The sequence below is a fragment of the Acanthisitta chloris genome, unplaced genomic scaffold (assembly GCF_000695815.1).
Source record: "Acanthisitta chloris isolate BGI_N310 unplaced genomic scaffold, ASM69581v1 scaffold3220, whole genome shotgun sequence".
NCBI lineage: Eukaryota > Metazoa > Chordata > Aves > Passeriformes > Acanthisittidae > Acanthisitta > Acanthisitta chloris.
Genome location: NW_008653187.1, coordinates 11804 through 24043, shown reverse-complemented (window position 1 = coordinate 24043; position 12240 = coordinate 11804). Strand labels below are relative to the sequence as shown.

The 12240-nt window shown below is 38.0% G+C and overlaps 1 protein-coding gene across 1 annotated transcript; it reads right to left on the bottom strand.

The window, feature by feature from the left end:
• Nucleotides 1–390: 390 nt before the first annotated feature.
• Nucleotides 391–11589, bottom strand: RAB12 (RAB12, member RAS oncogene family; the record flags this gene model as incomplete). Its single annotated transcript, XM_009079761.1, has 5 exons — nucleotides 391–1622; nucleotides 1914–2018; nucleotides 2955–3044; nucleotides 3578–3716; nucleotides 11531–11589. Coding segments are annotated over 5 exons (507 nt in total), but the record flags the coding sequence as incomplete, so codon positions are not given.
• Nucleotides 11590–12240: the final 651 nt, after the last annotated feature.

The following is a 12240-nucleotide window of genomic DNA, read 5'->3' as shown; positions in this document are numbered from 1 at the left end:
GTGTTCTGGCTGGAAGAGTGGCAAAAGTGACAAAATTAGGTTCCAGCACCAGAGAATGCGAAGCAGGGAAGCTGTAGTGTGAAAAAGACTGGTTCATACTTGTGTTGTCAGTGTAATTAATAGTCTGGCGACCACCTGCTAGGACAGCATGACAAGCAGTCACATGCTATTTGAAGATATCAGCTGGGCTAGGTCATCAGCTGCTCTCCCAACAGAGCAGTGATCAAGGTGAACAACTAACGTCTGCTGCTCTTCTGACTACACCTAAAAGAACTGTCAAATTGAAAATTAAATCACGACAAAGTTAAAACAAGTGTTGTTCCATATTCCAGATTCTATCTTTTACCCATCACTTGATACTTGCCATTCTAATAACAGGTGCAGTTCCACTGTCATTCATAAATACAAAATTTTATTTGCACTTCATTAGTTTAGAAAGACCACAATGTTTTTCAATACCACAACATTCAGGACACACCAAGTTATTCAAATATGTAACTACTGATTTACCACAGCTAAACTAAACAGTGCATTTAATAAAAGATATACCAAAGATATAATTCACAAGTTCATTATCAGACAAAATCCTAACACAGTATTTGCTTGATGGGAATAATTTCCATTATTAGGAAAGAAAATAATTTTACCTTAGGTTCCTTTCCCCCCAACCCTACAGGTGTCCAGACAAAAATACACATATATATTCCTTAACACAGGAAAATGTATTTTTTTTTTTTTTAAAGAATTTGTCTAGGACAGCAGCATTGCTTTTTATACCTTCTTTTAGAGCTTGAATATATCTTCATTCTTTTTTTGAAACTTAATGATTCTTGTAACCAAGTTTATGCTTATGCAGAAAATTATATATGCTATTTCAGAGTGCAATCTTAGACCTGCACCAGATGTGATGTCTTGGTACACAAAGAAAGGGTGCAGCATTAAACAAAATAAATAAAAGACTGCCCAAAATTAAACTCAGCTTTTAAGTAAATCCAGTCAGCAGAGGATGCTACAAGCCAAAAATGTTTTCACTACATTAAAAGGAAACATAATGCTGATTATGGAAGCTTTGTACATAAAGTCCTCTGTTTTTAAAAAAATTTGTCTTTAAAATAGTTAGCGAAGCACCATATACTTATCTTCATACCAGAAGAGCTTCTGCCTGCCTGTTTATAATAACAAAGAACTATTACAACATTTATGCCAAGAATAGGTATAGATTTAATTCCTCCTCCTCAACTGGATGTGTGGCAAACCCCTACCGACTGTACAGTATTTATAACACTGGGGCAATGAACGAAACATCATGGTGAGGGAGGGGGTAATAATTAAATGTTATAGTTGAATCCTACATAGGATTGCATATTTGCATATTTACAAGTTAGTGTGTAGCTCTGACTTGAATAACAAAGTGCAACGAGAAACTGCCAAATGATTGTAGTGCAGAGTAGTACAGATACTTTCTTTACCCTCCCACTCCTATTTTTCACTCTGTAGGGAGTATCAAGTCAACAGCAACGGACATGTGGCCTTGGAGGAGGCAGTTCTGGTGGGATTTCTGGCTCTGGTTGCAGGGACAGGATACTGTTGGACAACTCATTTCTTATAACATCCAGTGGCATCTTAAAGAAAAAAAAAAATCACCTGTAAACCGTCATCTGCATAGAACTCAGCACAAAGCACCCGTTTCAAGACTCCACTGACAGCCATAGCCTCCATTTAAGGACTTTTTGGTTCTTATTACTGAAATACAGTGGTCAGCAGTCTGTGAACCACATCATGCCCACTACACATGAACCAAAAATTTCACCTGTAGTCTGTACTTGCCCTCTATGTCCTCCCAAGCATGTGCAGCCATTATTTAAACATCGACCACTTATGCGCCCAGAGGAACTATCAGCTGAATATTTTACCTTTTTCAGAATGTCATCAACAAGTTTTAGAAATATTTCATCCACATTAAAATTATCCTTGGCACTTGCTTCACAGAACCGCATCCCAGTTATCTGCTGTGCAAACTGATGGGAGAGAAAATAAAATAACTCCATGAAAATACGCACTAGCAGCAGCAAGCAGCAAATATACACTCCTCATAAAACCTTACAAAAAGAGACCCCAAACCCACAACTTTTCTTGAATCTGTGACTGCAGTATAATTCAATTAATAATCCTAAATCTACAAGGTACAGCAAATACTGCAACACAGAGCTGATTTTTTCTTAAAACTAGTTTACTGGAATAGTGTGCTGCATTTTTCCAGACTTAAATCTGAGAGATTTGTGTATTCAGTTGATATGGATTGCTGCAGACTGCCCAAAAGCAAGGAACTTTTCAGAAGAGTTAATCTAAACCTTATTATACAAATGCAGAAAAGGGAAGCAGAGATGTCAGAATTACCCCTGACTAACAGAAAATATTTCACTTCCAAATGTTTGTGTATGCCCATACTGATAATGTCCTGATCAAGATGGTACTATGAGTACTACACTAAACCAAACATACTCTCTTGTCAGGTTCCTTAACACTCCTTTGGGAGCTGGAAGAGAACAAAGCAAACATGAAAACAAAAGTGAGCTAAGTAGTTAAGCAGGACTGCTGCCTGTTCGAAAATACTACTGAAAAGCAAACATCTGAAAGGAGACTCACAAAAATATCTTGAGTAGAGATATCTCAATTTGTGATTCAAGTCTTCATTACGTGAAGCCCAAAAAGGAGTAAACCCTATGCTATGGTATAGTGTAAGCCTACTCGTGGTTTACTCTTTCTTTAGATGAAATACAGACTGCTCCAGCAGGAACACATAAATGAGTGTTCTATAAAAGCAAATGCCATTATGGATTTTGACAGACCACACCATTCTCAGTATGCTCCCTGTGTATAACAGTTGGAACAAGAGCAGCCATGGACCAGCAGCAGCAGTGCTACGGCAGCTTTGCTTCTAGCCCTGTCCTTACCTTTTCTCCCTGTTGTCGACTAATCTCTCGATCCACTTCACAGTCCAGTTTATTTCCAACTAATAGAAGCTCTGCATCTTCTGAAGCATACTGCAATTAAAAGATCTTTAATTAACTAAATCCAGAAACAAGATTTTGTAATGCAAACACAATATGAAAAAAGGGCAATTCCTCTACTAAATAAGGAACCACACAAACACAGTTTATTTGTAAATGTTCTTCCCAAACATTATTTTGAGGATTTTAAACTTCAATTTTTCAATTCTCTTTTTAAAACATGACTTGAGAACTAGCTGTTCTAGTTTATCCAAGAAAGAACATAATGACCTTATTTCACAGACAGGAAATAAACCCCCACCCCCACTGCACAGGTAAATGAGTAATGTTACAGACTTTGACACTTCTAACTGGGACAATTCTAGTTCAAGGAAGCAGGAAGGGACAACCATTTTGCAACAAAAACACATCAATGTTAAAGCCTGGTGAAAATAAACCAGTGAAAATTAGTTAGCAGTAGCTTAATAAATTAAACACTGTAAAAAGTCTTACAGAAATTTCTTCCAGGAGAAAAAAAAAGCTTCTTTAAAAAAAAAGCACATAAAAAGAAAGTACTTAAGGCATACCTTATCAATCATTTTCATCCATTTTGGTAAATCATCAAATGTTTCCTTCTTGGTGATATCATACACCAGAATAATTCCCTTGGCACTTCTGTAATAAGCTGAGGTAATGCTGTTGAATCTCTCCTGACCTGCTGTGTCCCTAAGAAGCAGCAGCAAACATTGGCACAAACATTTCACCAATTTACAAAGTACAGAATAATTTTGTTTACATTTTAACACCCCCACACTCATTAGACACTCTACACTTCCTTCCATATGTGTGAATTTCAGGAAAAAAAATGGAGCAGTACTTTCAATCATAAAAAGTTTTCACACTAAAACTATTTGTCCCACAATTACTTCACCAAGAAAGGCCACCAAACTTTTCTACATGTGTCTGAGAATGAAACTGTTCAATGAAAATGTACTAGCAGATAAAGCTGGTTTTGTGTTGTTGGGGTTTGTTGTTTGTTTTGTGGTCTTTTGTTTTGAATTTTTAATAGCTCTGAAAAAAATGTAAAAAAAAAAAATGGATACATGCTTACCAAACACATCCAGACAGCCAACTCTAAAATGAACAATGCACTGATCATTATGATTTGAGCTTTCAGTCTTTTTGGATCAACCACAGCAATCCAGCCATGGTTCTAAAGCCAATGCAGAAGCTACTGGCACAGAAGTGAATTAAAAGAGTGAGCAGTCACCAAGTGGCACAGTTTTTCAAAGTAGATACCTGGATTTCACACTTACATCTGCTCATCTGAGGTGTTCAAATAGCATTTCCATGCACACTTCCAGTCTGTAGGTATTTCAGACAGGCTGCATTTACACTGGAGACTACTTCCTAGCAATGGCAATAAGTGTCACTCATACTAGGTATGGCTTTGTTCCAAAGCAGAGGAGACAGAAGGGTTATTTGTTTACTGAACCATGAAAACCTGTGAACTGCTTTTAATCACATCATCAAGCCTTCTCAGTGAAGAATTTTGGCAGTTATACTGAAAAAAATAGCTGGTGCATACCCTAAGTCTTAAAATGTGACTGGTATCACAACTGGAAAGCAAGTCATATGGTGCTCCAAAGCGATCAAGCATTTGCTGCTTGAGTTCAGCCCAGAGTCAATGGATAATTCTGAATTTTCACTGTTAGAGCAATTCAAAAGATGGACCAAAATTAACAGTGGATGGAGGAAAATACGTTCAAGTGCATTGGGACTCAAAAGTTCAAAATTAACCCCCTTCAACAGTCACATTTTAGACAAAAGGAGGAGAATGAATTTGGGAATGATATTAACAATGGAGACCTGAAACACTTGTTATAAAAAAAAATAGTCATGCTCACAAAATGCCACATCAATTGTTCTGAAGACTTAATTCTTTTAATGTCTCTGCAAGACAAGCAGTAGAATAAACTGCCACAAACCTATCTTGCTCTTCATAAAATCTTTAAGAACTTCAACTAAGTAGATTTAAAAGTGAAGCACTTAACTTTCTCCTGAAATTGCCACAAGTATACTTGATAGCAACAAATATTTGCTAGTGACTTCACAAAGTAAGCAGTGTCCACTAGAAAAAGATTTGGAACCTCTGCTTCATAGACTGTGGGAAAATATTGACTTATATTTCACTGCAAGCCAATGACATTGCAATGTGGGGCAGAAGAGAACAAATTCCTGTTGCATCCATTTTTGGTTTATTTTTATTCAAATCCTATTCTCAGAACTTCAGAACTACATTCACACAAACCTCTGGGACCCTACAGAAGGTGTTTCAATAAAGTCAAGCACTAGCAGTATTGCAGACCAGTTTTAGATGGTTAATTGGTTGCTTTCTGATGACTAATGAGGCATTTTTATTAAAGCAATACAAGTTCTGGCAGCTGAAAACACATATGTAAGTATTACTCAGAGCAAGTAACTCTACTTTCTTTTCCATTACTTCTTTGCTATGGTCAGATTTATTTTTTAGAAGATCCTTTGGATGTTCACTCCATGAAAAATTTACCAATTCTAGTATGAACCGTTGATTTTCCACATATGGATAACATTGCTCTAGTGCTTATGAACAGAATTCTCAGAATTATGATCTTGTAGAGCAGCCTCATCTGTCATCTATTGCTAATTCAGCCTACTGATCAAGCATATTAAGGATGGGATACCTCCAGTTCCACCATTTTGAGAAGATAACTAATGGCGGGGGAAGGGCATACCTCAGGTGAAAGAATACATCAATTCTAGCTTTGTCCAGAATAATGGGAAAAGTTGCTTTTGTTATTATTTTGGGCTTGTTTGATTGCTTGTTTGTTTGGGTGGGGTTTTTTTCTGTTCATTTCCCCTCTTTTCTGTACTCCTACCAGAACACAGAAATAAAGGGGGAATTTCAGTCACCTGGCTGTGCCTTCAGGTGAATGCTAAGGACCTTTAGCAACTCCACCACAGAGAGGCCACCAGGGTACCAGATCACTGAGTTCATACATTATAAAAAGAGAGGGGAAATAAGCACACTAATGGTCATCAGCACACTGAGTAAGTAAGCAACAAAGAGAACTATGCGACATGACCCAACTCTCCCACTCCAGCTATCTCCAACTCCACATACCCCCGAGCCTGCTGAGTGCTCTATCCCCACCTCCACCTGGTACTATCAGCTTCTCTTCACTCCACAACATCGTCAGGCTCTTTAGAAGTTGATAGTATTCCTAGGCTGCTGCATTCTCAGGTCCTGTGCTCCCATTTGTGTAGGTCCTTCACCCAAATGCCACACAACTTGTAGTCTGCCTTGAGGGCTATCTGAGACACACCACACGCTGTGGCCGGTTTAAAACACCCATGGACAGCTTGGCTGCCCACTACCCATAATAAACAGCCAGAAGGCCACTGTCACCTGCCAGTCACACCAATTACAGGGGATTAGGGCTGACTTTCTTTGCCTTGCTTTAAGTCACTGACTTCTCCACACAACCTCTACCATTGCAGCAGGTTGAAATGAAACCAGTCAGTAGGTTTCTGATTGTAAGCATGATATTCTAATCCTTGTTTCCTGAAGAAAATGAGCAGAATTCATAGTCTCTAACATTACCTTAACATTATATTAGTCTTAAACAGTAAGGTGACAATTGGAAAACAATTTCTGTAATAAGTAAGCCAAGAATGTAACTCCAAGCTACCTAAGTAAACTGCAGTTTGAGAAGAGAATCAAACTGATCTTTTGCATGGAAAATGTCATCTTCTACTAGGTGTTATCTTATTTTTCACAAAAATGTGCAGTAAATTATTCCAATATTGAGGAGAAAGTAACAACCCCTAATGCACAGTTAACATGAATAGCATATCCAACTTCAAGTGCCTTCCTTTCATGTGCAGTGCTGGAGAAAAGATGTTTGCTATGCTATTGCCATTGATGTATTACATTCCTGCAGCTGGAGTATTTTATTAAGGATAGCTATTGAAGCACTAGTGGAAAGCTGGAAGGGATAACCACTATTTAACTGGGCTAACAGTGTGTAAATTCATGAATTTCATGATACTAAGTGCTGCTAGTTCTTTATTTGCTCTGGTCAGAATCAATGCAATAGTGTAAGTCAGTTCAATTTATTTCCACCTCTGGAAGTCCAAATAAGAAATTCTGACATCTTACAGAATGATTTGGCATCACTGAAAATAAATACATCAGACTACTCTTCTTTTTAATGCTTAAAGTCGTTTTCTTTTACTGTTGCTTTTTTATTCCCCCAAGAATTTGTCCTGAAGGAAGAACACTGGTATTTCTAAACTGTAATCAGAAACATACAGCGTATGACTCCTTGACCAGATATAATCTAGAGTTACAGAATCCAACTGCTTGGCTGTTTTTCTCCTTCCAAAACAGAAAGTAGACATCACTTCAAAAACACAAACATACATTACACCAAACAAAAGCAAATAAAAAAACCACAGGAAGCCCACTTTCAAGTGTTGACTTGTCATATTCTGTGTCAGACTGCACAACATACAATACAAATACAGCTAATCTTAATTAAAATATGCTTGGATAATTTTTCTTTTACATAAATGTTCTCTGTGTCTATCAAAACCAGTTGAAACAAACACATGGACAGACTCAAAACTGTCTCTGGCTCTGTAGTTAAATTAATTTTTTTTGAGTGGTGGTGTGAAGTGGCAATAGAAGGGAAAATATTTTTAAACATAAATAAAATTAGCACTAATTTAACACTTTCACATGCTCCATGCTTTTACGGAACCTACAGGCAATAATTTTTTTAAAATGCTTTAAAGTAATTTTAGAGGTTAATTCTACTTTTGAAGCCAATTTTTTTCCCTCCCATAAACCACAAATACATTTAAGATTTATTATATAAAATAAATAATTAATTTCAGAGGAACATAAGGAACTACATTCTGTTATATTCCAGGACAGGTGATCTTTCCTCAGACTACTCCTCATCCTGGGGATTTTCTAAGACAACTGTGCCTTAGAAAACACTGAGCTGGCAGAACATGAATTTTTTATGAGAATGCACCAATTTAAAACAACCTTTGGAAGCAAATCAAGGCTGTTTTTTTGCCAGGTCACTTGCTACTTTGGTTGGCATTAAACCTGTAGGGATATCAGAGAGCTCCTTTGGCTCCCCAGCAGGGAAGTGGGTGCAGTGGCAGGGCACCACTGCTTTCAGCAACTAGGTCCTTTCAGAGGCGAAGCTAGAAGTGACTACTGCTTGTGTCACTGAGTGCCTGTATTACTCAGGGAAGAGGGCACAGTCAAGACACCTTACTGTCCTGCTGAGCAACTCTCGTCACACCTAAGCTTCAAAGCCTCTGTGTGGGGTTCCTATTATTTGGTCTAGTTTTCCAGCTCTGAAAAAGCACTGATTCACAGATGTTTGCATTCACTTGGGCACTTAACACCATCCAGTAGTTCAGGTTACTCTACTCGATGGCTTGCTCTGCACTTCTCACAGAACACAGGAGCTTCTTTCAGCCAACCACTGCAATGTGGAAGCAGATCTACTGTATCCTACTACTTTTGGCAACCCAAGGGGCACTACTACTGTCCCAGGTGGCACAGAAAAAATGGAGTACTCTTTGTCCTCAGTGATGCTCTATTATTGCATCAAGGAGTAGAAGGTTGTTTCTTGACAGAAAGCCAGGGAAATAGGGGAAGCAGGGACCAGACAGGAACAGGGAAGCTAGAGAGGAGAGAACAGTTGCCTCTGTGATCCTTAAGGCACAGTACCCCATTATGAAAGGAACACAGGTGACAAGTCCACTTGTATACTACTCTACCAACAGCAGTAGATGTGAAAGCTGCTTTCCAGAGGATGTCTTCCACACCGAATTGCTTGAAATATTCAACATAGTACTGCTTCAATGTATCTTTCGGTAAACTCAAGTGGTAGAGCTCTGTGGAAAACACTCTGCTGACAGAGTGAGCAAGGAGAGACAGGTCAAGTGACCACAAAAATAACAAAGTTGAACCTTTTTTAAAAATTGTTCTTGTTTGACTTTTGAAGTAGAATCATCAAGTAACTGAAAAAAAAAAAAAAAAAAGGGAAACCTTGATGCTTCAAAATGTAACCTTAGTCATTTTAAAAAAACAGACATACATAAACTTCAGAAACTACCTATTCACTGATTAAAACACTTTTTTTGAAGAGAAGTTACTGCAATCATTGTACATAAGACTACCAGGAAGTGTGAGGCAACCTAAATTCTATCACGGTCTAAGTATGAAAGGAGACAGACATGATCAGCCATGCAATCAAAGTCTGCATTTCTAAACTTTCGAGTGTTTGACTTGGTAAATTCCTTTCCTCTTTAATCTAACAACTAAAGGTACAATAAGAAGCTGAGGGAGCTGGGGCTGTTCAGCCTGGAGAAAAGGAGGCTAGGGGGAACCCTGTCGCTCTCTATGACGACCTGAAAGGAGGCTGTAGCCAGGTGAGGGTCAGTCTTTTCTCCCAAGTAACAAATGACAGGACAAGTGAAAACAGCCTCAAGGTGTGCCAGGGGAGGTTTAGACTAGATATTAGGAAAACCAAGTCACTTCACCAAAAGGGTAGTTAATTGTCAAGCACTGGAACAGGCTGTCCAGGGCAGTGGTTGAGTCACCATCCCTGGAGGTATTTCAGAGAAACGGAAACGTGGCACATAGGGACATGGTTGGGTGGTGGACTTGGCAGAGCTGGGTTAATGACTGGACACATTGATCTCAAGGGTCTTTTCCAACCTAAATGGTTCTGTGATACTAGCAGTTTATAAATAGGCCGAACAACATTGTTCAGGATAAATTAGCAAACGGAATGCTCATCTAATTGCTTTTCTGAAAAATAAAGAGTTATTCTAAGATGGTTTAAAAGATTAAGTGTAAGAACAACATTTGAACAGCCACTGTTGGAGAGAAAGTGACACTTAGGAGCACAACGTCAGGTTCATGGATTTTATAAAATGTTATAATATTATCTCTTTACATGGTGTTTTCCCTACCATTTTAGCAGGGCTTCACACAGGAGTGATTATCTCATTTCAGCAACCTATGAACTTTTAGCTTTAAAAATTTCCTATATACTACTAGCATATTCTCAATATGTGGAAAATAATGGTTTAATATCTCTTTTTCAACAAAACATCTCTCCTATAATGTATTTATTCAACATGAGAATTTTTTTGATAAGCTTAGCACATTTCACAGCAAGAGTTCACAGCAGGTGTACAGCAGTATCTCCACATCACAATTTTTTGTTACCTCTGTCAGCTCCAGCAGACCCTGGCTAACAATTGCTGGCTCAACTGCCAGTCTTGTGGTCAAAGTTTCCAAACAGGGACAGATGATGGATGAAGACATGCCACTAACATTCAAGTGTTAAGTGACTGGTGAGACCAAAGATGAAGCAGCAGTTAACTCAGAGGGAAGCAAGACAGACACATGGTGTGACAGACAGTTGATGGTGACCTGCCAAGAGGAGTTAGTAAGCTGAATTCACTGCATCCATGTAGTTAAGAATGAAAAACCACCAGAATATCCCCAAAGTGTAACAACAAGAATATTTAGAGCTTTTTTTCCCCCCTCTGTGGATTGTTAGCAGCTTAAACGGCTTAACTACAATGCCATTTATGCATAACACACTGTTAATAAACCAAAGCTAAGCTTCTACGTAGTAGTATATAAGATTAATGTATAAGAACATTGCTGGTTTATTCTCTCATAATAATGTTTATGTATTGTACTACTCTGCAAAACAAAGGAGCTGTTAAGCTCAGTAATTTCTAAACAATAAAAACTGTTTTAATCACTAAAATGGAGAAGCATGGCCAGAAAACGTGTAGCCTACACCAGAAAGGAAAAGCTTAGCTCAGACATGGAGCTTTATGTGGTAGGATATTGGTACCAGTTAAGGTATAGTCTTACTTGCATGGGATTGTTCTATTTTTCCATGCTGTTTATAGTGGATATAATTTACTTAGCCTTCACTTTAAAAGTTACTTAAAACAATGTCAAAGAAACAGCTCTGCCTATACCAAGTTTTAAAAAAAAGTTTAGAAAATACTTCCCAGTTGTTTTAAAATGGCTGTTACAATGAAGGTCAGCTTTAATCAGTCCAGAAAAAACAAAAAACCCAAAGTGTACTTTCTCTAGTGTCTATTTAACACAATCACCTTTTGTTGTTTGTAGAACTCCTATTTCTTGTGTAGGTGATGTCATTCTTCTAGGAAAAGGGGCTCAAGAGCTCTGTGGTGCATTAATATTTCAGTAATTACAGTCATGCCCTACTTCTGACTTTATCTCTCCTTCTCCTCCTTTACCCTCACAAAAACCTAAGAGCTATTTGGTTTTGCTTAAGTCTTATGGGAATGGAGGAGTAATAGGGTAAGAGCTAAACCAGCTTATAACAGTTAATAGTAGTATTAGACAAGCATATTAATTCATGCTAGAACATAAAATTAAAACATACTGCTGGTTGCACATTTGTTTTACTTACCAGATTTGTAATCTAATTTTCTTTCCTCTTAGCTCTACTGTTTTGATTTTAAAATCAACACCTATAAATAAAATACAGTAAACAGAAAAGGAGGAATAAGAAGCAAAAGTAATGAGGGTGTAATTATTTTTTGATACTTTTTTTATATCAACTCGTAACAGCCGAACAAGCAGAAGGGTTTGCACCATTATGGGTCAACTCAGAAACATCATGGGGATTTGACAACCACTATACAGCCTGCAAGCCATACAATTTGGCAGCATCACAACACAAACCTTCCACTTTGTGCAAAATTTCCAGCAGCAAATAAACCCAACAGAACAGAAAAACAACAGGCACTATGTTTGTTTCTCCTCTATTCACCTTGACTGTCAAGGACGAGCCTGCTCTACTTCCAACTGGCACAGAAGCCCTGGAGGCAGGGAGCAAAACCAATCCCTCCACATCAGTTTTGCTGTTTGTGAAGCAGGAACAACATACGACTGGCTTCCAGGACAGATGCTTAGCATCTGTAAAGTGTTTTAGTAGAAGTGCTGGAATTGTAGTTGGTTTATGAAGATGTTTGTCAGCACTGTCATTCTCAATTCCTGCAAATATTTATTAGCAAACTCCTTAGATTTAAAGAGGGTATTTGACTTTTAAAATCTATTTTATACCTGTATGGTACTTTCATTCATCATCTCAGAACTCCAGTCAAATTTTGAATGCAT